The 26,643-nt window shown below is 41.0% G+C and overlaps 1 protein-coding gene and 2 pseudogenes across 2 annotated transcripts in view; 2 read left to right on the forward strand and 1 right to left on the reverse strand.

The window, feature by feature from the left end:
- Positions 1–3,931: 3,931 nt before the first annotated feature.
- On the reverse strand, positions 3,932–7,814 carry LOC109455957 (suppressor of cytokine signaling 6-like; annotated as a pseudogene).
- Positions 7,671–26,643, forward strand: part of OGT (O-linked N-acetylglucosamine (GlcNAc) transferase) — a 40,004-nt gene continuing 21,031 nt past the window's right edge. Inside the window, exons 1-12 of one of the 2 annotated variants that reach the window (XM_019747969.3) lie at positions 7,671–7,935; positions 10,642–10,792; positions 11,614–11,857; positions 17,998–18,066; positions 21,313–21,429; positions 23,718–23,797; positions 24,347–24,542; positions 24,822–24,962; positions 25,527–25,627; positions 25,797–25,950; positions 26,035–26,136; positions 26,343–26,522. In XM_019747969.3, the coding sequence (XP_019603528.1) occupies positions 7,899–7,935; positions 10,642–10,792; positions 11,614–11,857; positions 17,998–18,066; positions 21,313–21,429; positions 23,718–23,797; positions 24,347–24,542; positions 24,822–24,962; positions 25,527–25,627; positions 25,797–25,950; positions 26,035–26,136; positions 26,343–26,522 (1,572 nt within the window). In that variant the 5' untranslated portion in view covers positions 7,671–7,898. Of the gene's footprint in view, positions 7,936–10,611; positions 10,793–11,613; positions 11,858–17,997; positions 18,067–21,312; positions 21,430–23,717; positions 23,798–24,346; positions 24,543–24,821; positions 24,963–25,526; positions 25,628–25,796; positions 25,951–26,034; positions 26,137–26,342; positions 26,523–26,643 lie in introns of both variants that reach the window. The other variant, XM_019747968.3, reaches the window with a different exon arrangement.
- On the forward strand, positions 15,305–15,404 carry LOC141569769 (U6 spliceosomal RNA; annotated as a pseudogene).

Raw genomic sequence — 26,643 nt, forward strand, 5'->3', positions numbered from 1 at the left:
CGAACTGGCAGCCTTCGGAGTTAGGAGCATGGAGCGCTAACCGCCTGAGCCACCAGGCCGGCCCCATGTACGGTTTTTTTTATCAAAAATTTTTAAAGAATGGGAGGGACTGAGCTCTTTCTGGTGAGATTCGAAGTATGAGAGGAATTTGATGTGAAAAAGACTCTCCATTGCTGACTTTGAAGATGGATGGGCCCATGAGGCAAGGATAGAGCTGACTGCCATGAAGGATAGTGGGAACCTCAGTCCAAGACCTCCAGGAACTAATTCCTACCATAAGCGCTTGAGTTTGGAAGAGGCCCTGAGCCTCGGAGCCTGTAGCCTACATAACACCTTCATTCTAGCCTGTGAGACCTGGAACAGACGGCCCCGTTAACCTGTGCCCGGATTCCTGATCCATGGAAACTGAGAAAATAAGTGTGTGTGTGTGTGTGTGAATTTTTACTTATACACTGTATCTAGAAGCAGATACGTAAATTCTTATACAATTTCCAGAAAGGTACAAGACATTACTCTCATTTGTTTATAAACCAAACCACATATTACAACCAATGGACTTGGGATGATTCATTCTGTAGGGTTCTAAGTACAAATGGTACACACCTGCCTTGAAACATACAGAAAAGTATAAACTACAGCAGTCTGGATTGGAAGTATTAATTTAATGACACTTCAAAATGGCTATAAAATTTCCTTAATCCAACATGTATACTTACAAAATTCTATAAGAATTTTTCGTCATCTCTAGATGTAGAATTTGTAACAGTTTTCAGAAATAGCAACTGCACATTTTGCCATGTCATGATTGAGTAATAAAAAGGATGTTTACAAAAAACTTTCTTTACAGAATTAAAAAAATATTAAAAGCAACTAAATTTGTGATTGCTAATGTACCACTTTATTTTAGAAATTTTAAAGTTATGTATGGGACTGGCAGTTGTTCCTTATTAGACTATTTAACAAAATTGTCTATTGTTGGTAGTATGATTTGATTTTCAGATTAAGAATTCACATTTGATGGTGAGCCATTAAGACTTAATATACTGGGGATGCCAGAAAAACGTATACAAGTGGACACTTTGGTCAACATTGCACAAGCAGTAGTTTGCCTTAATCAGAAGTGTCTTGGAGTGGCAGGTTAGCTCAGTTGGTTTAGAGCGTGGTGCCAATAACACCAAGGTTGCCGGTTCGATCCCCATATGGGCCACTGTGAGCTGCGCCCTCCTTAAAAACACACACACACACAAAAACCAGTGTCTGGACGCTGACGGTAACCACTTTGAGCACCTCTTGTAATTGCAGAAGTCAAACGTGATTTGTATTCATCTTTTGTTATTGGTACATACTGAATATTACAATTTTAACAGATTTTCCTCTCAAAATGTGTATACATTTTTGGCTATATGTATATTTATTTATATATTATATATTTACATATTATATATTATATTTTGAATCACTCACAAAGCAACATCTCTCATATAACATGAAATGTACAATAATTAAAATTGCCATTTCTGAAGGCATTTTAAAAAAATGTTTAGACTTGTAGCATTAGCAGAGACATTGGACATAACCTATTTAAGATTTTAGTAACACTTACCCTGTTTCAACAGTACAGGTTCAGAAGTTATAATGTGTACTTTCTAGTTTATTTCACACGGGCCAATGATTTAGCCTTTTGGCAAATGATTTTCTTCAAGAGCAAGATGGTTGCCCTGTGTAACTGGTTTCCTTAAACACTATTTTCAGTTCTAGCATCTACTGTGATAAATATTTTGACCTTCTAAAATTTCAGATTATTGCAGCAAGTCGAAAGAGAGCACTTTTTCTGAGAGAGAGAGAGAGAGAGAGAGAGAGAGAGAGAGAGAGAGAGAGAGAGAGAGAGAGAGAGAGAGAGATTTTCCAAATTCTTTGGCCACCATAGTTTGTGATGAAACATTTGACCAAAAAAGAATTGGATCCATTTACTATGGCAAACAAACACAACTTTCCTGTTTTCCTTTTTTGTTTTGAGCTCACATTTTTAGAAGCACATATTTAAAAATCAAGTGCAGGTTTTTCCATATGTCATTTAAGTCACCATTCCATAGAATCCTAAAATATAATCATAATGTACTTAGACCAAACTCGAGGATGAAGTTTTCTCTTTTTCCCCTTCCATTTTTAACCAGACTGTGTATCATACAGTTAACCTTTAACATTATGTTTGCTACCCATGTCAAATAGCTATCACTCTCTACAAAAGCAGAAAATATTGCAATACCCCTTTCTTTCTGTTTACAAATATAATTTCTTGACAAATGCTTTTATTTTTATCACTACATTATCAGAAACTAACAATTTCAGATCACATTATAACAATGTATTTCTTTAAAGGATTTTATCTCATTATAGATACACCAAGGCACATCAAAAACTGGCTTTCTGAATAGACCAGGATTAACATTTGCCCTCCAAAACAACACAAAATGGAAATTTTAAAGCATTTAGACTATAATCAGAATAATCCTAACTTGACACTAAATAGCTAGATCTTATGCACACGGCATCACATGAGGAATACGTGGGGAACATTCTGTGTATATAGGATGCAGTGGGGTCCCAAACAGTCCAGAGACCTCTGTATGCTATGCTTTCACAAATAGAATGTGTAAATGCTTCTAGAAATACAGAGAAGTCATTTCGACAGTTGTCATTAATGTACAGTGGCCCTCTGACTATGCCTGCCATCTACTATAGATGCACAAGACAGCTAAATTAAAAAGAAAAATCTTTTTTAAAAGTATGTATGGTAGGCAAGAAGACTTCCATATATCTGATAGGGTTTTAATATTTTTCTTAATGCTTCACAATTTCCACTGTTTCAACTAGAGTATTTATGAGGGCAGGGGTCAAATCTAGCACATTTTACTAGTGACTACATTAAAGAAAAATATAAATCCACTGCAAAACAGTGTTTTTTAAAATCTAAATCAGTCCAAAACTTCATATAAACTTTAATGTTGCAAGAGAATCCAACCCATTTGTGAAAATTAGTTGTACAACTAAGTTCTACCCAAGAAAATGACTAAGCTGAAGTTGAGATAAAACATTTGCCAAAGGAAAGGATAGATAACACAAAAATCTATCATAGGAATCTAAGATCATGTGATACTTCTTTAATAATAGTTCTGGTTTCATAGGCCTTTATTATGCCAATTTGTATCAGAGTTTAATGACAGAAAAGGTTGCAATTTCTCAATTGGTGACACATTTCTTTTAAGAGTTTTTTAATGTAAGTCTATTTTTAAAAAGTATACAAACCACTAGATAAAAATGAAGGCAACAGAAAAATTCAACTTTTTACAACCAAAATGTCAGCACAACCTTAAAAATAATTTAGAAAAGGGTGTTGTAAAAGACATGTCATAGCTCTGCACTGTATTAGCTAAGGTTATGTGAATTAATTCGAAATCTTTCTAAAGTAAGATAAAAAATCATTTTCAGTGTATATGTAAATTAAGCATTTTATCACATGGGTATGTATTTTCAACACTGCTTTGAAAATGGGCCACTTAAAGAGACAACTATTTTTATTCTCAAAATTGCATTCAACTGTATTTTTTTAAATTAACTTTTTATTTTTTAATTAAAGGGGTGATAATTTTTTATTGGGGTGACAATGGTTAGTAAAGTTACATAGGTTTCAGGTGTACAATTCTGTAATACATCATCTATCAACTGTACATTAAGATTGAATACACATGAAATGTGCTCTAAATGCATGAAAATCACAGTTCATAGTAGAAAAGGATTTGGGGCGGATTAAGGACAATCGGATAAAATTCACATTGTGATTATTTTGCACACGATGGAGACAATTCACACTTCCAAAACCTCAAGACTTTCCTCCTTAAAGAACCAAAAATAAACTCAAAGACGCCTTGCCCACTCATCTCCACCCCTCAACTAACTTTTCACCTAAAGCTGAAAGTTATGGCCAGCAAAAGACTTTGATAGCAATGCAAGTTTGTAAACTATACTTCCATCTCTTTTTCTTGAACCCAAAGTAAAGTTTTCTTTTATGTTTCAGTAGTGCTTCTCCTGTCAGTGAGCCTTCATTTTGTTGGGCAATGGCAGTTTGGGAAATGTCTATTCTACTGTACCAACGTACAGCACGACATGGGTTTTGCAAAGAACGCTCCTTCACGAATGGTGATACTCGATTGGTAAATTGCAGATCCAGGCAACTGAGACCTTGAAAAACAAAAGGCTCCATTTTCCGAGTCCCTGGTTGAGTGTTTCATTGGGTCAGTGAATTGTCCTTCCACATGTGATGGTTCATAAAATTGAAACCTACCGTTTGAGTGCTCAACTCTAGGGTGAAGTGTTTTGCCAGGGGAGTGAAAGCTGGAGCTTAAAAGTAATGGCCATCAGAACTATCCCAAACAAGAAAAGAACCATCTGGCACATTTACTAGGTTCCCTTCTGCCTCCCAGCATGGGATTGGTCCCTAGTACCACCGTTATTTCGCCAGATTTTTCAGCTCCTCTGTAAGGTTTGTCACAACCCCGAGACCACGACTTTCCATTGAGTCATAAACTCTTGTAACCCCAGGAGCAGAGTCAGGACCAAAATTGAAATGATAGCACATCCTTTCAGCCACATGGACATCTGTGCTGGTGTTCCTGTGGATTTAATTATTCTGTTCTGGAAGTGGCAATGGCAAGCATGGGAGGGACCTCATCGTGACTGGCTCTTGGGCTCGGTACTGCGATGCCTGTGGTGCCAATGAACGAGCCATTGACTGATGCACAAAGATTTCTGTTCTACCCAACTACGGTTTGGGGAGAGAGTTCTCTCCCACTTGAGAAGGAGCTGCAGAAACTCGCATGGGAGAAGCTGTACAGACAGCAGCAGGCAATGCTTCCCAAGGATACATGCCCTGACCTGGGGCCCAACGCTTTGACTCTCGCCTCCTCCATTTTGATACTTGTCTCCTCAGTTTGTAGATCAAGAGGCGACGGGTAGGACGCCTGCGAAGACTGCGACGGAAGTGGACCTGATTGGGCCCTGGGAGGTCCCATCTGTAGGGACTATTGGCGCCCGGAGAGGAAAGCGTGTCCCTGGGCGGCGTGGCTCCCAGAGGGTGTGCCCCCCTTGCCTGGCTGCTTTTGTTTTGCAGAAAGCGCCTTTGAAATAACCCGTTAGGCTTTTACTCTTTGATCTATTATTGTGCCTTTTTCATCCTCACTGCTGATGTCGCAGCTGGTCACATCTTTCTCAGAGCAGCCACCGAATAAGGAGTGCTGTTTCCCAAACTCACCCGCTAGGCTAGTGATGCTGGTTGTACTCCCATGAAATCCCTTTATTCTTTACTTTTATTCCGGCTCAAAGATTTCTGGGAGGTTTGAAGACCCATTTTCTTCCTTATGCCAGTTACCCAGTCCAGGGGGCTCAATCTCTCTCTGGAATGTTATCCCAAACATCTGGAGAGCCTGCGCTGCTACACGCACGTATTTTCCCAGCTTCATTTAACCTTCGGAGCCATTTTTCCAGCGGCGGCGGTATCGGCGGCGACAGCGGCCAGAGCGTGTTCCCGGCTCACTCGCTCAACCAGCGCGCCGCGACTGCTGCCAAATGTGTGCTATTTTAAGCGCTAAATCTGCGGTAATTTGTTACCAGTAACAGAAAACGAATACACCACTATGGGTGTTATTAGAGTGCCAAGGTTTGGGATTGTAAATAATAATAAAATAATTATTTCAGACGATTCTGCATTTAGAATTGCTGCAGTACAAGAGAGACCCCCCCCCAAGGAAGCTTCCCCCTACCCCCGCCCAGAAGTCAGCGTTAACGAGAACACACAAAAGTGTCTCCTTGAGTGCCCAGGCCAGGCACAGACATGTAAATGTTACTTAACTGGCCAAAGAAGGTGTGTTTTTATCCGATGAGTAAGTCCTTCAAACTAAGCCCTCCTATTAAATTGCTATTCCTGGAAGGTACCTGGAGGGGCTTATTGAGACTCCAACAGGGGCTTTTCCTTATTAAACCACTGTGAGCTCCACCATCCAGCTTTCCACAGCAGCAAAACCTAGCTGTCCTCCGATTCTTCTCTCAGGATAAGGGCCACAAGGTTAAACTACAGCATAGTTGGGCCAAATAGCCTGCCTCACTGGGAACATGACCTGGCATCTTACAACAAAAATAGTTTTACTTAATTAGCTCGATCCCACTAATCAGTAAGGCCTAAACATCTGCTAGTGGAATCCGAGAAGTTCATTCTAAAAATTGAAAAGCTGAGTTTATTCAGCACAGATGGGGGCACTTGTGTGTGTGGGGGGGGACGGTTTCACCAGTTACATCTAATTAAGCGGTAGGTGCCCAATTTCCAGGAGAGCTTGTGCAGTGGATGTGGTGGAAGAAACTATCGATATTATGAGTTTTCTGTGTTCATATCCACAATTAACAATTTGTGAACTGTCTCAAAGAAATTGACACACAAGTTAAGGACTTGTTTTTTTGTTCGTTTTTAATGTAGTAAAATGGCTAGGTAACAGAAACGTTTTGGAGAAATTCATTGACCTGCTTTCTTAGATCAGGGGCTTTTTGAAATAAAAAGGCCCTGAGAGATTCAACTTATTGCCTCCATTGGTTTATAGTAATTTCTTGCTGATGTGGCAAGCTACAAAAAAACTTTCTAGCACAAGAGATGAGGTATATATTAATACCAACGTTACAATGTATCTGCACAGTGGACTAGAAACTGCAGGTGCATTTTAAGAGCTGATTTGTCCAAGAAAGGGGAGGCAATTCAGACTGTAGAGGTGTGGTTTATGTAGACGGTGGGCAAGTGAATTCATTTGTCATTGTGGCCTTAGACTAAGTTAAATCACCGATTGTCACGATGTGCAAAGCTATTTGATGGGAATGAAGTCATAACTTAGAAAAAAAGTCATAGATTTTGACAAATAATCACCTTCAACATTTATGGCTGCCTTTGAAGTGCAAATTTTCAACATATCCGTGAATTAGGAAGCGTTTGCCCCAATGCTATGGACAGAAGTATCTTAACAGCAAAACGGTTTTGAAGTTTCGGACTACATGTCCCAAATATGAAATGTTTGGGTTCATTTGGCATTGTGAAAGGACCAGTCTTTTCGTCGAAGTGCTTAAATCAATGGCTGGAGTCAGAACTAAAACGTTGAAATTGGAACCTTCTCCCCCACCGTTTCGAACAGTTCAGTCTTTGAAATGTAACCATTTAAAATACATTTGCTCAGAACTGACCCATCAGCCTTGTAACTATGGGTTTTTGTACGGATGAAGTTGATTCAACTTTTGTAGCCGCCTTTGGCATTTATGTTAATATCTACATTCTTGGCTAGGTGATAGACACTACCACTTTAGCAAAAATGTGTCGGTCACGTGTGTGGCTTTCTTTTTAACCTTCCGCTTCACAGTTAAGAAACTTGGACGCTCCTGCTCCAGACAGTGCCCTGACCGCGAGCCGGGTTGACAGGGTTGCTCGCATGCGCTCTGGGCACAATCGTGTTTGTCGCAATGGGTTCTGCGCGGAAGGTTACCCAAGAGCCAGAGACTTTGATTATAGTCATTTTGTTGGTGGCGCTGGTTACCTCGCTCCTTCCGCGCTGGTACTCGCTTGTAACAGAAAGTAGTTCCGGCCCGTGTTGTTTCGGCGGAGGAGCCGTCGCCGCCATTTCAAGACCGTGAGAGGTAGCTGGCCAACCAGAGCTCTTAAGGTTCGAAGCCTGTACCCGCTGCCGCCACTCGAGCCTGCCAAAGTGCTGGTACAGCTGCTGCCCTCTCATTACTACCTCTAGAAACAGTCTTGCCAGTAGTGGCGGCAGCGAGACCCAATCACCCCCTTCTCGCCCATCCTCAAGAAGCTCCAGATGGCGTCTTCCGTGGGCAACGTGGCCGATAGCACAGGTACCGCTGTCCGTTCTACCTCGGCAGACGCCCCATTGGGGTCTCGCGCCGTCCTCTACCTCTCATCACTCCCTCCCTTCCCTCAAGCCATCCCCATGACATCAATGGCATCGCTGAGCCTCCCGCTGCCCACCGGCATCTGATCGGGTTTTCCACTGTCGCCCACTCCTCAAACATTTCCTCTTCTTCGCTTGCTTTTTGCTTCCTTTCTTGCTTTTGAATTTCACAAATGTCCTAGCTTTCCACTCTCTCGGGACGCTTCTGTCACATGTGCGCTCTTACAATGTCTGGGAACGGACTGCGTTGGAATCCCTGCCCTTCCACTTTCCTTCCTTGGCTCCCCTAATTCAGCTCAGCCCCCACTCCTCATCCCCTCCCCTCCAGCCCTTTCTCCATGGCCCGATTCGGTCCTCCTGTGGCCTTCGGGGCGGGGGTGCCGTTCCGATGTAATCAGAGCCTTACTTTGCATCACCCAAGGATAAGCAAAAGCACCCCGGTAACCGCGACTGGAGGGTCTACTGAGCAGCACCCCGCTGGGCAGCGCCCGCCTGCTGTTCCTTCGGTTTAGGATTTAGATGGGAAATTTCCAGCACTTCCGTTTGCCATCGCCCAGTCCCCCCCGCTGCCCCCAGCCTGGGTTTCCCACCGGCCCTCAGTCCCCTCCCGCGGGGAACCACACCCTTTCCTCGCGACGTTGCCAGCCTGCGGTCCACTTCCTACCCTTGGGCAGAAACCACCCTGGTGCCGGTGCCTTGGCGTGGACCACGCTGCCGGCCGGATTCTCGCTTTGTGTTACTTTCTCCCTGTATTCCTCCGCCGCCGCCTCTGGGTCCTCCATCCCCATTCTTGAGCTCAGTTACCTCTTTATTCACAGGGCATGCATTTTTTTAAGTTTTCATTCCTGCTTGAAGAGTTTGTAAAGCAACTGGAGTGTGGCTGCACAAGTGCAAGGCGGTTGCCCTTTAGACAATCCAGTCGAGAGCATTTGGTACTAAAAATAAGAAAACAACCAAATTCATAGGAGTGCCCTTCAGCTGCCTTTGCCTATTGAGGCTATCGGGGCGGGGCGAGGGATTGGGCTGCAGTTCTAAGGTTTCTCAGCAGGTTTTTGTTGTTGTTTCTCACTTGAGATCTGTCAAGGGTTTTATTTATTGTTTTCGGACATTGTGCAGTAAGTCGTATCTTATCCTTGATTGTGGGATGAATAATCAGCGTTCCCCTCCCTCCCAGGCATTTTTGAAGATTTCAGATTTCTGCTAGCTTGCCCTTTTCTGAATGTTATTTTGAGGAAGTTGTCATTTCAAAGGTGAAAATACATAAGACGCTTTGACAAGCAGTGTGCTAAAATGAGTTAGGAACTTCTAGAGAGTTGTCTCATGTAATTTTGAGTTTCCATTAGAGATAGATACAATGTCTCCCAGATTTGCATGCAAGTCTTTCTGCTCTTCTGTTGTGGTCAGTTGTGTATTCTGTTCAGGAAATTTACTTCACTTTTCTGAGTACACGGGTCACTTGCCAGCTCTAATGATTGTGGAGCTCGGCTTAAATTTGAGCTGGCCACTATGACCTTGCTGGCATTTAAGTAATTTGTACACTTTCCCATTCCATCCATCTGATTACATTCTCAGTAATGTATCCTCGTTTAAGTTCAAGTATTACAGTTGAGACTTAGGCAGTTTGTTGTGTCCCAGGGGAGGGGGGGGGGGCTTTAGCTGTGCCCTTTATCTGAATGAAGTCACTCAAGACACAGCACTTTATCCAATGGTTTCATATTTTAGCGTTTTCCCATTCTTTGTAAAAATCATTGCAGTTGTAGGTAACTGCTTGGTTTTATATTGGGTTGTTTGCAATGTCTTTGTCAGTCCTTTAGTCAGTGTGAGCTCTTTGCAAAATGCTAGAGTTAAACCAGCGTGGGTGGGATTTAGCTCATTCGGTCTCACTGTGAGTTTGGGGTACTAGGGGAGCAGTATAATCTTGTGTCTTTATTTAAAATGTTTGATGACACCTTTATATTGGCTCTTGACAGATGAATTCATCTTGTTTATCATCTGTTTTAAAAATAGCACCTTGACTTGTAGTTTTTTCTTCCCTTATGCTTATTACTGGTGTCCTTAGTTAAAACCAATTAAGTTGTGAAATACACAAAAACATCAAGGTAATTTTAAGAGTTAAAACACATCTGGCTTCCCCACACAAGAGATGGATTATTACCAGTAGTACCCCGCCCTCCACAAATCCAACCTAAACCATGAGACAAAGTATTACATTTCCCAGTAGGTTATTCTGACATTATCAAACCTTTGTGATGTGCAAATGACATGTTTTATATTTTGTTTTTATGTTAACTATAAAGGAATAATGTTTAGTGACTCTTTAGGATCTCTGATTTATAATTTACAAATACAAAGTTTTTCTGGTCGTAAAATGTAATCTCATTTGGAAACATTTTTATTTAGTCTGGGAAAGAAAGTTAATGGGTGAACTCTAAAAATGCCAGCTCTGCACCTGAGGTTAATTTAGGGGTATAAATAATGCGCAGAACACTCTAGTGCTTTACATAGTTTCAAGCATTTTCATCTTTAAGTTTAATAGACCATGTTTTTGCATTTTTTTGTTTGCATTTCTAACTTTTTGTTTTCCCCCCTCCTTCCCTCAAATGTTTTGATGATTCTCCAGAACCAACGAAACGTATGCTTTCCTTCCAAGGGTTAGCTGAGTTGGCACATCGGGAATATCAGGCAGGAGATTTTGAGGCAGCTGAGAGACACTGCATGCAGCTGTGGAGACAAGAGCCAGACAATACTGGTGTGCTTTTATTACTTTCATCTATCCACTTCCAGTGTCGAAGGCTGGACAGGTAGGAGACGTGGGTGCCTCTGCTGGTTGCTGCCTCTGGGTGCTGAGCTTGAAAAGTGATCCTTAAATATTTGAACTGGAAATTTTCCCAGCACTGGGTTTCAACTGAGCCACCAACGCGCATCTGCTCTCGTGTCCACTTGTGACATGCCCAGCTGCCAGTTTTTCTCCCTCCTTTTGTGTTGGTGGTTATATTATCAGTATGACTAGCGACCTGGTCTAGGTTTTTCCACCTATTTCTGCTGCTTTCTTAACTCTATTCACGTAATAAATATTAGTATACATCTGAGCATCCAGTCTCACTTTTGTAAGATGGGTCATCTTATGCGGCGGAATACTCAGAAATCATGGCTTATATGCTGTGGTAGGAGGCACCCTTATGGTTCAGGTCGCAAAGGCCATCAGTCATTAAGTCGTTTAGCTAATGAAGGGAAGAATCTTCTTAGCTTTCTAATAAATTGTCATTCTGGTTTATTTACATATTTAAAGATGGGTGCAATTAAGTCTTAACAGATGGAAAATGAGACTCACACAAGTAGCATTTTCAATCTTGGTTTCCAGTGCAGCAGTTTGGGAAGAAGACTCTAGAAAGAATTTTATCTCATAAAGAAAAAGGGTGTTCCAATTTGAAATCTGGAGTACTTCCACTTCTGAAAAACTTTGATTTCCAAATTTTTTCCAACATGCTAGTTAAAAGATGATGTTATTGTTACATAATTAGCAATAGCATAGGGTCTTCAGAAACTGTTTGAGTTGCATATGGGCCATACCTTCTTTCTCTAACATGCACACCCATCCATCAACACTTTTCGCCTTTTCCAGATCTGCTCACTTTAGCACTCTGGCAATTAAACAGAACCCTCTTCTGGCAGAAGCCTATTCGAATTTGGGGAATGTGTACAAGGAAAGAGGACAGTTGCAGGAAGCAATTGAACATTACCGGCATGCATTGCGTCTCAAACCTGATTTCATCGATGGTTATATTAACCTGGCAGCTGCGTTGGTAGCAGCAGGTGACATGGAAGGAGCAGTACAAGCTTACGTCTCTGCTCTTCAGTACAATCCTGTGAGTATAGTTTTAATGGTTATTTTGTTCTCTTCACAAAAGCCCGGAAATAATCATAGTTTGATATTTCAGGCACTAAAATAGGTTTTTGCATGGGACAAAGTCAAGAGATTAGACATGTTTGCCTACTTAAAATGGTGAAATTGCTTTGACCAGGTCTGCGTCATGTTTTTGAAAATGTGTTTTATCTAGCAACTTATGTTAGAAAGCACGAACATTATCCTTATTGCAAGAAACTATGTCTTTTCTTATAAGGCCTGTAAAAGTACAGAACACACGACATTGTTTCTTTGGGCTGGTTTCATTATACTTGGGTAAATTCTGATAGGTGTTTGCAATAGTTAGTTGATTTTCAAGGAATAGTGGATAAAGGGCCTTAATCTTATAATATAGAATAATTAAAACAAGATGCCAATATATGGATCAGTGACAGGAAAACTAGACTTCAAAATTCATTCCTCAATATCCTGCTCTCATTTTTTTCAACATAATTAGAAGTGGTAGAGTTGAAGTGATAATATATGCAGCAGGCTTTTGATTAGTTCTTAAAAACAGCTAAATTGCAGGTGTTTTCTGGGGAACAGGTGAGGCCCAGCTGGCAGACATTAAGTTCTATGTTAGGGTCTCTGAGAGATACACAAAAAGAATAAAACTTGCCCTCAGAAGTTTTGATGTAGTTAGGGAAAGAAGATAGATATAAACTTAAGACGGAAGTGGTAAAGAGGGATGGAAGGAATCTAGAAAAAAATTAAGAATACATTTCCAAGCTACACTGTCAACATTTAGTTTTGCAACAACCCTGGAAGTGGTTAATGATGAACTATTATAACTACCATTTATTGGATGTTTACTTTGTGTTCAGCCGCTGTGCCAGTTGCTTCCGACATCAGACGTTGCTCTTAATGCTCACAATGGTTGTTCAAAATATGTGTTGTTATTTTCAGTTTTACCAATTTAAAAAAAACAGCCTCAGGGGTTATGTAATTTTCTTGGGATCACACAGCCAGTAGTGGTGTTGGGGATATCAAAACCTGAGCGTGAATATCTTGAAAGCAAACATTGAGGAGAGAAGACAAAATAAGCAGGGGATGATGATGTGCCCAGAGGGTACCCACCCCTCAAGGCAGCCCTTGAGCTGTGTGAAACCCATTAATCATACCCTGCTCTGCCTTAATCTCTATTCTACAGGTTAGGGAATTGAAGCTTCGTTTAGTAGTTTGCACAAAGATCTGAATTCACTTTTTATCATGACATCTATTACCGGTTACTTTTTCAGTTAATTCGGAGAGTTTAAAATTAATTTTTTTATTCATTGCATTTTGTGTGGATACAGTGAAGTCTCCCAGCTACCCTTCTTGGAGGTAGCTAAGGAAACCAATTTCTTATGTATTCTTTCAGAGATACTCACTGCATATCGATGTAAATTCGAGTGCGTTTTTGTGATTTTTATTGTACTATCCAGTAAGTTACCCACAAAAAGTTTCAGAGACCCCTGTTGCGTGTGCTGCCACTGGGACATGCTCGGATCCTGTTCTTGCAAGGCCCAGGGCTCACTTGTGCATGTACCTAGTTGTCATAGTAAGTTCTTTCCCTTTACTAATCAGGGTTGGTTTCACCCTTCACTTGTCCATTGAGAGTAAGCTCACGTGTGCCATCTTCCAGAGCTGTGGCCCTAAACATCTTGAACTCCAATCCCCTTGGCTCAGGTTTCCAGTTACCTACATGTGTAGCAGAGCTGTTGTTGCCACTCACAGTAGACCAAACCGTAGGGGTATGATGAGAAGGGAAACCTGAAGTGGGAGACAGAACCATGCTTTTCAGTGTCTGACCTGTTAACAGGAAGCTTCTCATTCTGCCCTACCAAAGACGGAGGATACGTGTTTCCCCGGAAATAAGACCTAGCCAGACCATCAGCTCTAATGCGTCGTTTGGAGCAAAAATTCATATAAGACCCGGTCTTATTGTACTTTACTATACTATACTATCAAATAATAATTATAAATAATATAATATAATACCGGGTCTTATAGTAATTTTTGCTCCAAAAGATGCATTAGAGCTGATGGTCCGGCTAGGTCTTATTTCCGGGGAAACATGGTAGTGCTAAAATAAGTCACAGGACTGCCCGCCTTTCCCAGTAAGATGAAAAGGGGATTGTGTACACTGCCTTGATTTCACCTAAACATGTCATAGTCATCACGTTTTATTTCAGGATATCCGGTCTTAACTAGATTTCTTAGCGTCCAAAGCCTTTGTCAGTGCAGTACTGACAGAATCTTGAGTCTGTTCCTAAATTGTGCTCTTGTTGGCAGTACATTGTTGGCCCAAATCACAGATGTAGTTGACTTTCTCTGAGAAATATTGAAAGAAACTCAAGTATTTCGGTTTTGCAGCATGTTAAGGTAGTGTTCTTGGTAACATGTTTCAGCAGTGTTTATCTTTTTAGGTGAATGATGTGGCAATTTAGAAGTTGTTCTCTGACTTCATTGTAGAAATGACTTTTAAGACACATAGAGCTAGTCCATATTTTTACATTCTGGATTGTCTTTTGTCATGTTGGATGATTTCATAATGTCACTAGAATTTTAGTCCATCATATTTGAAGTTGCTATTGTAGCTGGTAACCTTCACATGATAGCTCACTAGAGTTGCCCGTACCCGCCTCTCCCTTTTATGAATTCTCTCTACAGTTGTCCTTGTCACTGGCTGTAGTCCTGAATTCTCTGAGGACCTGTTTCTGAGTCTATGGGTTATTCATAAAGTTACTGTCCCAGCCATCCTGACCAGTAACTTGTTACTGTCACAAGCCTCACGTATACAGCTACACTGTAGAAAACCACTTATTTCTATTCCTTTCAGCTCTGCTGTTTAAGTTTGCTGTGCAGATGTCACATTTAAATATTTGAGTGCTTAGTGTGTGTACAGGGCTTTGTTAGGAACTGGGGAGACGAGTTGGGGAAAAGTTGTGGGTTATGAGACAGGTACCTGACCCATGAAGGATAAAAGATGTAAGCTCCTCGCATGATTATGGTTAGAGAATACGAATCAGAAGACTTTCTTGAGTGGGTGCTTAGAACCTAAGCGTTCTGTAGGAAGGTCAATAGCAAGTAGACTTTCTTGGCTGAAGTGGTGAGTCAAGTAGTAACAAGAAGTGAAGGTAAGGGAGAGTCAATTGGGAGATTTAGAAAGAATAGAGGCTGAGGAGTTTGAATTTAATTTGAGAGGTAGTTGAGAACTGTAGGTTTTCATCAACCTGATTTTACTTCATGAGTATGTGTGTGTACAGATGGGGGGGATGGGGGGCCCCTAGGAGGAAGTACAGGAAGTAGATGCTGTCTAAGGAGGGGTGGTTATACAGGAGGTTCTTACTCATTTTCATCTCCTTTATTCATACTATTTTTCCTTGTTGACAATGCCCTCCTCCTTTGTCTATTAGAAATCCTACTTGTGCTCACTTCGGCAGCTCATGTACTAAGTTTGTAACCATACAGAGATTAGCATGGCCCCTGTGCAAGGATGACGTGCAAATTCGTGAGGCCATATTTTTGATACAGAAAACAAGCTCATGGTTACCAGATGGGGGGCTGGGTGAAAAAGGGGAAGGGATTAAGAAGTACAAATTGGTAGTCTCAAAATAGTCACAGGGATGTAAAGTACAGCACAGGGAATAGAGTCAATGATATTGTAGTAACTGTATGGTGCCAGATGGGGACTAGACTAATTGGGGGGATCACTTCGTAGATTATATAAATGTCTAACCACTACACTGTACACCTGAAACTAATGTAAAATAATATTCAATGTCACCTGGAAAAAATAAGTCCTCATCTTTTAAGGCCCAGCTTACATTTCTTTTTTGAGGTCATTCTCTAAAATTCTCTACCACCATGTGGGCATTTAATATCTATGTGTCTTGTGTTTCCACATAGATTGTAATCCCCTCTATGGTAAGGATTCTATTAATTTCTTCCCTCTACAGTTCCAAGCATATTATTGAATTGATTAAAGGTTTGCATTAAAGGTATTAACTCGGGAATGGATAGAATGGGCCAGATTTGAGAAATGTAATTCTCTTAGCAGACATGGTTTTCTTTTGATGAATGAAGCAGAATTGATGTCTTAGGTTTTGAACTTTTAGGAGAATAGAGGTATTTTTGAATTCTCTAGAAATTAGCTGTTCATGCATAAAGGATTAGGTCCCCAAGTGGGAGAATTGGATTTCACTGTTATATTTAAGATGATATGTTTTACCTTTTCCTAAAACTTCCTTATTGATTATCTTACAGTGAGCTTGAAGATAATCTCCTTTTCCTATGGTCATTGTGTTAACTTGATTTAGTGTGCTCTAATGGAACTAGATGATATAACTAAATATAGATGCGTACACTGTCAGGTCTTAGATGGCATTCATCCCAGAGTATGGAAACTAGAGGGTGAAATTATGCAACAGTTGGCTGCAATGTATAGCCCATTAGGTCATTCTTGAAGAATTATTACAGGCCTTCTGATTATTATGGCTCAGAAAAGACACAGGGGTTGGTAAAAGTCCAAAGCTATGCATAACCACAGTAATCAGGTATAGTAGAAGGAGCTTGCATGAATAGATTGGATTGTTCAGTCATGGTCCGGCAAAACAGAAGGGTAACCCTTAAAGCTTAGGGAGGAAATCATACAAAGTATAGATAGCAAGGTTATAGAATTAATTACTCCTGAGACTATGAATAGGGTTAAAAAGCGCTTCGACTCATTAGTGGAGAAGTATGTAATGAGATTAATGGGCATCTATGATGTTTGGAGAGTTAACATCAGCGTCTTGTGCCTGAGGTTGGAGATTGCCATCCTCTCCCAAATAGCAGTCGTTGCTCGATGGATAGTTACATCAGGGTTCCGTGGCAGCCTGTCGGCTGGCTGTTTGGTTCACCTGATAGATGATAATATACAGTCACAAAAGCTGTTTGTCGGTACAGTGAACTACCTGATTCTGTAAACCACAGTACAGTTGCACACAGAATAATACATATGAGATGCTTCGGCACAGTTCACAAAATTTCACTTTCTAGGCCTTAATTTAAGGCTCTCCCACCCATGTAACAGTTTGGAATGATGAGTCTACCCCTATTGCCATTGTCTCTGCTTGTGGACTGCTTTGAGTTACAAAGGCAAACAAGGACATAAAAATTTAAGCTCACTGTTCTCACGACATGTCTTTCATACTAATGAAGGGACTGGTGAGTCAGATGAGTAGCTACACAATTGTGCTGCTAATAAAAAGCAGAGTCAACTGCTTTTCATTATTCACCCACTCAACTCTAATGGCACTTAATACTAATGGGTAATCTAGTGGCAGGTGCCAGGATTGAAGCTTTGGTTGGATGGTAATCTTAATAGTGAAATGAAGTCAGGGTTTCTAAATATGTTTGAGAGTCTAAGGGTAGGTTTGCTGAGAGCTAATCATGGCTAAATCCTTTTTCCCACTATGGAAAATTTTTGGCCCTTGATAATAGGAATGATTCATCTGAACCTTGAACAAAATAGTTGAACAAATACTAGATTTTTTTTTTTTAAAGCACGACTGACATTTGGGGAGAGGAAAAGCTATACTGTGTTTTCCTGAAAATATGACCTAGCTGGACAGTGAGCTCTAATGCGTCTTTTGGAGCAAAAATTAATATAAGACGCGGTCTTATTTTACTGTAAGACTGGGTATAATACAATATAATATAAATCTTTTGTCTGAAACTGTTGGGATCAAATGCATTTCAAAATTCAGAATTTTTAGGATTTTAGAAAGATGGTAATAGCATGTATGAAACTCCCAGGTGGGTCTGGAGCAGCACCTTCTAGTAAAACACATTCACATTTCTGCAGCGAAAGGTCTGAGTATTTACACCAAGTGGGATCAACAAACTCTGTGAATAACTTTGTACCCGTTCAGGTCAGGATTAATCATCAGATGAGTTTTAGGAACTTTCTGGAATTTGGAATCGAGGGTGACAGATTGTCGTTCTGTACTTAAATTTGTCATGCAGTGTCTTCAGTTGACAGAATAAAATGATAGGAAGCTAGATGCATAAATAAGTATTTCAAGATATTTTTGGTCGAAAAAGAGTATAATTAATGACGGTATCTCTGGTTTCTAGGATTTGTACTGTGTTCGCAGTGACCTGGGGAACCTGCTCAAAGCCCTGGGTCGCTTGGAAGAAGCCAAGGTAGGTGTTTGATAGAACACATTTAAACATCAGTGTTATGAAAATGTGTACTTTTTGCCAAGTCTTCAACTCTCCATTGAGCTATCTTCACAAACCAGTCCTATGAAACCGAGGAAAACTGACGGCACGAAGCGCCTCAGACTAGAGCAGGGCCAGGCTTTGGCATATCTGTTCTAAATCTGGGGGTAAAGCATGAAGCTGAACATTTGGGAGCCTTTCTGCTGAGCTAGATCATCTCTATAACAGTGGGCTCCGACATGCTCTTATGTGGGAATAAATAACATTGCTTCAAATCTGAGGCTTGCCTGCTGGGTGACAAGCAGAGCGCCTGTGATTTGGCTCAAGACTCCTATATGATGCAGGTGCCATTGAAAGTGCTGCTCTTCTAAGTCCTTTGTGGCTTGTAAGTGGAGAAGAATTTCATCCAAATGTTACCCTGTAATACTGGCATTTAAATTCTTGTTTAACCTTCCTCCCTTCATCTTCCTCACCCTTTTTACAGTGGAAGAAAGGCTGTTAAAATGATTGCAAATTAATAATTGGAACATCCTGCCCCTTCTTGTCCCCACCCCTCCCCCAAGTTCCTTTCCCCCCTTTTCCGGTCCTAGTTGTCTACCTTCTTTTCTTTACTTCCTTCTTTTACTCCTCCCCACCCTACCTCCTTAAAAAAAAAAAGTCAGAAGGACAAAGCTGGTTTGTTTGGGAAATGGACTGATCGAAAGAAAACTTGCCAAAGTGGAAAGGTGGCTTTTAGCATTCTGTGTTTCCAAATAATGAATTTGAACACCAGGTTGGGTTATTAAAGCTTTTGGCATAATTTTAAATTAAATTTATAAATGAAATTGTCTTGTTACAAGCCACCTTACGCAACCGCGCTGCAGGGGTGAGGAGTGGGGAGAAACCAGAATGCTTCTGAAACTCCCACCTGTTGCTCTGAGCCCCACGCGCATGCTGATGCGTGGAGTGTATGCGCAGCGTAGCTGTCTGTTTGACTGCTTCACCCAGGGAGGGAGAAGGATTTTCAGCACCACGTCGTGGTAAAAGGCACTAGTTTTAAGTGCGTAGCTCATAAATTCTGCTGACACTTTGGATTAACCTTATGTAGGTTTCCATCTGATGAACTCTAATTGATTTCGATCTTAGCTGACAAATGCAATTGGTAATTTATAGAACAAATATTTGATAAGCGCCTATTAATTGTCACCCCACCAAGCGGACAGCTAACATGAATTGCACTTCACTGCAGCTTTAGAGATCGGTTTAGGCTGAGACATTGCGCCTGCCTTAGGTTGCTGACTTCTTTATTTCAGAGCTCTGGAGACACCTAGTTTGAAAAATGTTATTCTGTTTTGTGAGAACTTAGTGAAAAAGAAAATACTCTTGAGTGAAATGCAATGTATTTCTTTTGTAATCAGTGCATTTGAAAATTCAAGCCAGCATATTCCTAGTAGATGAAGCAAAATTAACTTGTCTTTGTAGAACACGCAGAGCCTTTCTTCCAGCAAAAATCCCTGCTGTATGCAATAGCCCTGATTAACCCTCTCCCTTCTGCATGTTCCCATGTTACAGACTTGAGACTGTCCTCATTCCCATATGTAATAGACATCCAAAGAATTTCAATTGCTTTGTTGAACTTTTACTAATGATCTTGTTTTTATTTTCTCTCTTGTTTTTGGTTTTTCACCATTGATATTGTATTTAGAAGGTTTCAGGTGGGTGAAACCTCCTATTCCATGCGTAAGGTGCCTCGCTGAAGGGAGCTCGAGGCCTGGATCTAGGGCAGACACACACCTCCTCCTCTTCCAGCAAGGAACGCACCGAAAAGTCACATGATGGGAAATATGGTAACGGGTTTGTAACTGCCACAGCAAAACGATTTGCCTCCATGCCTGAATCTTCTGTCTTGTGGCTTCAGAAACAGCTTAAAATAATTTTCTTTACAAGCAAGTTATGTAAGAGAATGTTTTATACTATAGCCACAATTCTGTCAAAGATAAGTAAAAGTTAATTGATATTAAAAATGATTAGAGATAATTTTCTAGTAAAAGCTTCTAACTCTTCTCGTTGTTCATTTTTTTCCTTTTTTCTTCTTTGTTTGGATTGCAGCATTCTGCTCTTCTGATGATGCGCTGTGACCCTGCAGTAGCGCAAAGGCTGCGCAGCGTTAATGCGCCATGCGTGCGAATGAGCCCCTGTGAACGGTTGACTAGATGAGTAATCTGATTGACTGGCTCCCTCAGTCCTATTCTGTAGCCTTTTTGGATAAAATTGGGTTGTAACATACCTCGAGTCCAACTAATCTCATGAAACAAATATTCTCTATGGGCCTGTCTAGTAGATTAATGGATCTGGTTGGCCGTTTGCTGCGTCTAGGGGTGTTCTATGAAGCGCAGCAGTTCGCAGCGACCGCGCAGTGCGATGCTGTTAGGTTGCGCAAGCGATGTTTGCGCTCGCATTACAGGGACCTCAACCTAGGTGCAATCCTGTCATACGAGGTTTCAGCTTCAGTTCCCAGTGGAAGATAGGGGCATTGGGAGGATGTGACTTGGAGCCTGTCTTTAAGATCTCTGACTTGGCACAAAAACGTTTCTCAGCGTAGTTTTGGTGTTAGTGAGGAATATTACTGGTTAGAGCAGCATTTCCCAAAATGTGTTGCACAGTATTCTGATCAAATGCTCTGTGAAAGAAGAGGTCCATGGTCAACTGAGGTCAGGGAACCCTGTATGTGCTAGTCAAGGCCTAGGGAAGTCCCGTAGTTTTGTTTTCCTAGTTGATTTGATCATGAACTCCTTTTTATTCCACTGATGCCTATTAACACCTCAGAGGACACTTTGGGAAAGGTGGGTGGAGGTGGTGGGAAGACTTGGCCTTAAGTGGCGCCCTCTAGCGATCACTTGAGAACATGACAAGAGCCCCTGGGTGTTGCGATAAGTCCAGCGTAGTCTTCAGGCAGCTGACTTCTCAGATGAGTCCCAGTGTAAGGGTTGGTCGTCGGTTGGCAGAACTGAACATGGTGGTTTGCACCTGGGTTCTGGTGGCGCAGGCGCAGGAGCAGCCAGCTGTGGCAGCGCATTAGTTTTGGCGCAAGCGAGCCTATGCTGCAGGGTCACTTTTGGCTGGTCAGAGAAGGAATAATGATATCACCTTCTTCCTCCCCCCCCCCAATCTTTTTTTTTCCCTTTACAAATTTTCCCCTTTCCCTTTACCTCCTTCCCCTCCCATCTTCTTTCATTAACCCCTCCTAAGGCGTGTTATTTGAAAGCAATTGAGACGCAACCGAACTTTGCAGTAGCTTGGAGTAATCTTGGCTGTGTTTTCAATGCACAAGGGGAAATTTGGCTCGCAATTCATCACTTTGAAAAGGTTAGTCATTAAATTAAAAATTGGTATTCATAAAGTGTTCATGTTTGCAGGATGTTTTTACTAGAACTAAATAACGGGCCTTCTTTACGCAGTCTCACAACACCTTTGTTTCTCTGACACTATCACAGTGTTTGTTGGGTTGTATATGATATGGCAGTTTCCACTTTTGCATTGGAAATGTACTTTAGTAAATAAAAACCCTGTTTTTAAAAATAGGCAGCTTTACTGTAAAGAAGCACGGCTTCTTGGCAAAAAGGCTGATTCCAGCTCCGGGGCAGAAAATGTACAAAATGAATCTGGAGTTTCTTGTCATACCAGAAAGCAGGGAAGCTTTGATATATTGCTTTGATTGTGTCGAAAGGACTCAGGAGGCAGCTGGAAGAGGCTCCCACTGCCTAAAAATGGGACTTGAGCTTCAGTAGGAATCGTGACTGAAGTACATTGAAACTTGTCAAATATGTTGAAATCCATGAATTCATAATTATACTCAGAAGAAATTCAGTGGTCACCTTTGGAAGATAAGGAGCAACTCATTTTGAAAACTGGTTGGAAAGGGAAGAATAAATCATATGACCCCTCCTTTGTATGAACCGGACCTCAGGGTAACCCAGTAGTCGATAAGAGGGAGGTTCTCTTTCCACAAGTTGTACAGCTACTGGATGAAGAAGGAATGACAGAATCAGAGTATCACCTCTAATAGATTTAGAAATTTACCAGTGACAGAAAAGGGACAAACAGTCTGACATTCTGTACCTTGTGGTAAACAGTTCCACCAGGGAAGTGGCCTTGAAGAAAAAGAAAAGAACCCAAATCTGATTAAGCTTGTGTCTCGACCAATTTACAGGGAATACGTGGGATAGTGGAACGTGTTAAAGGATGCCATAGGGATGCAGCAGGCAAGATCAAAGTCATGGCCAGCTGCACAGGACAGTGACTGAATTTTTTTCAGCAAATTACAGGAATAAAAATGGAGGCTTAAAGCACATTTAATTTAAAAGATGAAAAGAAACTCACAAAGACATGTTGACAAATTGTATGGGTCTTACTTGGATCCTGAATCAAAGTTGGTCAGGAATTGGACCACTGAATGGATATCTGGTAGAAGGAATTGCTGTCACTTTTTTAGGTGTTACATTGGTACTGTGGTTATGTTGGGAGGAAAAAGTATTCTGTCTAGTCCCTGAGATCCATTCTGAAATATTTTCGGGTAGACTGAGATATCTGGGATTAGCTTCAAAATGATCTGGGAAGAGAGGGAGTTAGGTTGCTAAATAAGATTTAATATGATTTATTAATTGTTGAAGTTGAATAATGGAGACCTGGGAGTTTGTTAGATTCCTCTGCTTTGGTACATGTTTGAAATTTTTCCTAATAAAGAGTTAAAACTTTGGGGGTGGACATCTGTCAATGTAGCCAATCTAAATTAAGTGCATCATGCAGTCTTTAGTATAGAGTTGCCCTCTGAGTGATGCAGAGGTGTTCTTCATGAATCTTGAATGTGTTCACAGTTAACTGCCTTTGCCTCTTCAGTGTTTGTTATTACACGAGAGCAGCACCTACCTCTCTTGCTCAGTGGTTCTCTACCTTGGTTGCACATGAACAGCTCATAAAAGATCCGCATGTCCTGGCTCCATCTTGAAAGGGTCTGATTTAACTGGCCTGTCATGGAGCCCAGGCACCTTTTAGGAGGTGAATTCTTCATATACTGCCAGGGTTGAAAATCACTGCTCTAGATATAGCTGGCCATGTTTTTAGACAACTTCAGAACTACTTGGATGAAACCATTTAATGGTTAGTATCTCCTTGAAGTAATGTACCTTACTGAGTATAGAACTCTTAATTCCATAGCTTACTGAGGTCTTACTGAGCATGCAGTTGTAGTTACTGGGGTACATATTTTTTCAGTTAGAGCTTGCTGCTGCCTCCCGCCATTATGTTGTAGAAGAATTAGGTTGATTAATCGTGAATAAAATAGGGCCAACCATCGGAAGTATTCAGCTCGATGAAATTGGAGTAGACCCAATTTAAAATATTTCCCTTCAGGACACAACTTGCTCTTATATTACATGAGACGTTATTTTGATAACATTGAGATTTGTGAATAATGAACACTGAATAGGTATTAAAATAATTGGGTTTTGAAAATGAAAGACATAAGGTTTAATTATACTAGAAAATGTAATTTGTTAGAGGTCTAAATGTATCTCAGATTAAAAAAAAAACTTTTGTAATTCAGAAGTTGATCTGAAATCCTAACTTGCTCTAAGTAATTGTTTTATAATTTTTAGGCTGTCACACTTGATCCCAATTTCCTGGATGCTTATATTAATTTAGGAAATGTCTTGAAAGAAGCACGGATTTTTGACAGGTGAGAGAATGTTCTATTTGATAGATTTTCTGTAGTCATTGTACTGACACTTGAGAGTTTAGACTGAAATTATGACAGTGGTCCATTGAAATAACATTTCCCTTTCTAGTATGTTGCTTTTCCCTGATCGTGTCTGCTGTGTTACCTTTTATTTGTAAGTATTGTTGCCTGACTTCACTGTTGGCTTTCCACAAACCCATTATCTTTCTCACTAGGAGTTCAGTTGAAATTTTCTTTCTTGTAAAAATGTCGAAATGGTTATCTTTTAGACTAACATTCCTTTGATCCCATTCAGAAAGCTAAGTAAATCCTGACTTTCAACTTTTTTTGTTGGTGTCATCGGAAAGCCTATTTCTTATGTGGGAATAGAAAACTTTTCAGTGTAAAGGTATAGTTCATAAAGGTGCAATTTTGACTTGAGGTTAAGTATAGGATAGCATGAATGAATGGTAACTAATTACGGTTGATATTCTTTGGTATAGTGTAGCATGAATTAATTGTAGCAGAGCATCCACTGGAAGTCAGTTGCATTGTGTGTGTCATTTACAGAGCTGTGGCAGCTTACCTTCGTGCCCTGAGCCTGAGCCCCAATCACGCGGTGGTGCATGGCAACCTGGCTTGTGTATACTACGAGCAGGGCCTGATCGATCTGGCGATCGACACCTACAGGCGAGCTATTGAACTGCAGCCACATTTCCCCGATGCTTACTGCAACCTCGCCAACGCTCTCAAAGAGAAGGGCAGTGTAAGGATTTTTTTCAGTCTATTTCCTTGTTACCTGGTCGGATTAAAAAAGTCTGTTTTGGTACATGTTGTGTTAAGTATTGAGGCAGTAAATTGTTTTCCTTTGGAGTTTCGGTTGAGAGGGAAAAAAGCAGAAATACTGATTTTTCTGGAATCTTACCAGCCATTAGGCTTAAGGAAGCAATTATAGAATATCAGAAAAAAAAAAAAAAAGAATAATATCAGGAGTGGTCCTGTGTTTCCTCTGTACAGGTTTTGAATAGTTCGTTTTGTGTTCTAGGTTGCCGAAGCGGAAGACTGTTACAATACAGCTCTCCGACTGTGTCCCACCCATGCGGACTCGCTGAATAACCTCGCCAATATCAAACGAGAACAGGGGAACATTGAGGAGGCAGTCCGCTTGTATCGCAAAGCATTAGAAGTATGTTGAGGGTGGTGTGGCTGGGTGTTTTGTCTGTGTGATAGCAGACGGAAGGCAGTTAAGTTCACCATGTCATCCACCTCTTGGAAAACGAGTGGTTGAATCATTCATTGAACCAATAATCGAGTACATAAGGTATGAGTGAGGTCCTGTGTGACGTTTAAGAAAATCCCTACATTGAGTTGATTATTCTATAGGTAGATAAGATCTGCACAGAAAACTTGGACCATAAGCTACACTTCAAGAGACGTTGCCAATAAGGACATCATTTCAGTGCCTGATGGCTGTCATGGTGGTTGGTAGGTGGGGCGGGAGTTCAGAAGACAGAGACTCTGGAGTGACTGGCGTCAGCTAAGATGAAGAGGGGTCTACTTCCTGTTTTGAAATGGGGAGAGGTGTGAAATTAAAATAAAGAAGAGGCAGGCTTTGGGCTCCTGGGCTTTGAAGGACGAAGAGACTTGGAGAAGGTGGAGGAGAGAAGGGTGGGGGTGTGAAGGTGTTGCAGTGAGTACCACTGCTGTTTGAGCAGCTTTTGTAAACCTCAATTTTCTGGACTCTTTCTAGGTCTTCCCAGAATTTGCTGCTGCCCATTCAAATCTAGCAAGCGTACTGCAACAGCAGGGGAAACTGCAGGAAGCGCTGATGCATTATAAGGAGGCTATTCGGTGAGAGACTCCCAGCCTTAGTTCTTTTTCTTTAAGATTTTAAATGTTTGGCATTTGCACATTTGGCTTGTGCTAAAATAAAAAGACTTGGTAACCACAGACGAAACTCCCATTGCAGGGAGTTAAGGTTTCTGTACTGGGTAAACACAACCTGTGTCCTCTCCTTTAGAATCAGCCCCACCTTTGCTGACGCCTACTCTAACATGGGGAACACTCTAAAGGAGATGCAGGATGTCCAGGGGGCCTTGCAGTGTTACACTCGTGCCATTCAGATTAACCCTGCGTTTGCAGATGCCCACAGCAATCTGGCTTCCATTCACAAGGTACTTCCGTTTACTGTAATATGCCATCTTAGTGCCTGATGTTTAATGTTAGGAAAAATTGTAACCATTCCACTCTATTTCTAGGATTCAGGGAATATTCCAGAAGCAATAGCTTCTTACCGCACTGCTCTGAAACTTAAACCTGATTTTCCTGATGCTTATTGTAACTTGGCTCATTGCCTGCAGGTAAAGAATAATAGGCCAGTAATTGGCTTTTAGTGTTGCAATCACTTTTGAATTGTTATGTACCATATTAATCAAAGGCTGCCTGGAGACAGGAGACACTGTTTTTAATAGGTTATCTGACTGACAGTACTTTAGGCCACAGACACATAAAATGTTACATCCTGGGCTGGGGCTTTCTGTATAACTTCTTTTTTTGCCTCCTCTAGATTGTCTGTGATTGGACAGACTATGATGAGCGAATGAAGAAGTTGGTCAGTATCGTGGCTGACCAGTTAGAGAAGAATAGGTTGCCCTCTGTGCATCCTCACCATAGCATGCTGTATCCTCTTTCTCATGGCTTCAGGAAGGCTATTGCTGAGAGGCATGGGAACCTCTGCTTAGATAAGGTGCGAGTCTTTTAATCTTTTTTGTTGAAAATTAAAGCACAGACAGAAACCACATGAATCAAATATATTGCTCTGTGAGTTATCATAAGGTGTGAATACCATCTAAGATGAGAAATGAAAC

The sequence above is a fragment of the Rhinolophus sinicus genome, chromosome 18 (genome assembly GCF_057876585.1).
Source record: "Rhinolophus sinicus isolate RSI-liver-muscle chromosome 18, RSI-T2T, whole genome shotgun sequence".
Lineage (NCBI taxonomy): Eukaryota > Metazoa > Chordata > Mammalia > Chiroptera > Rhinolophidae > Rhinolophus > Rhinolophus sinicus.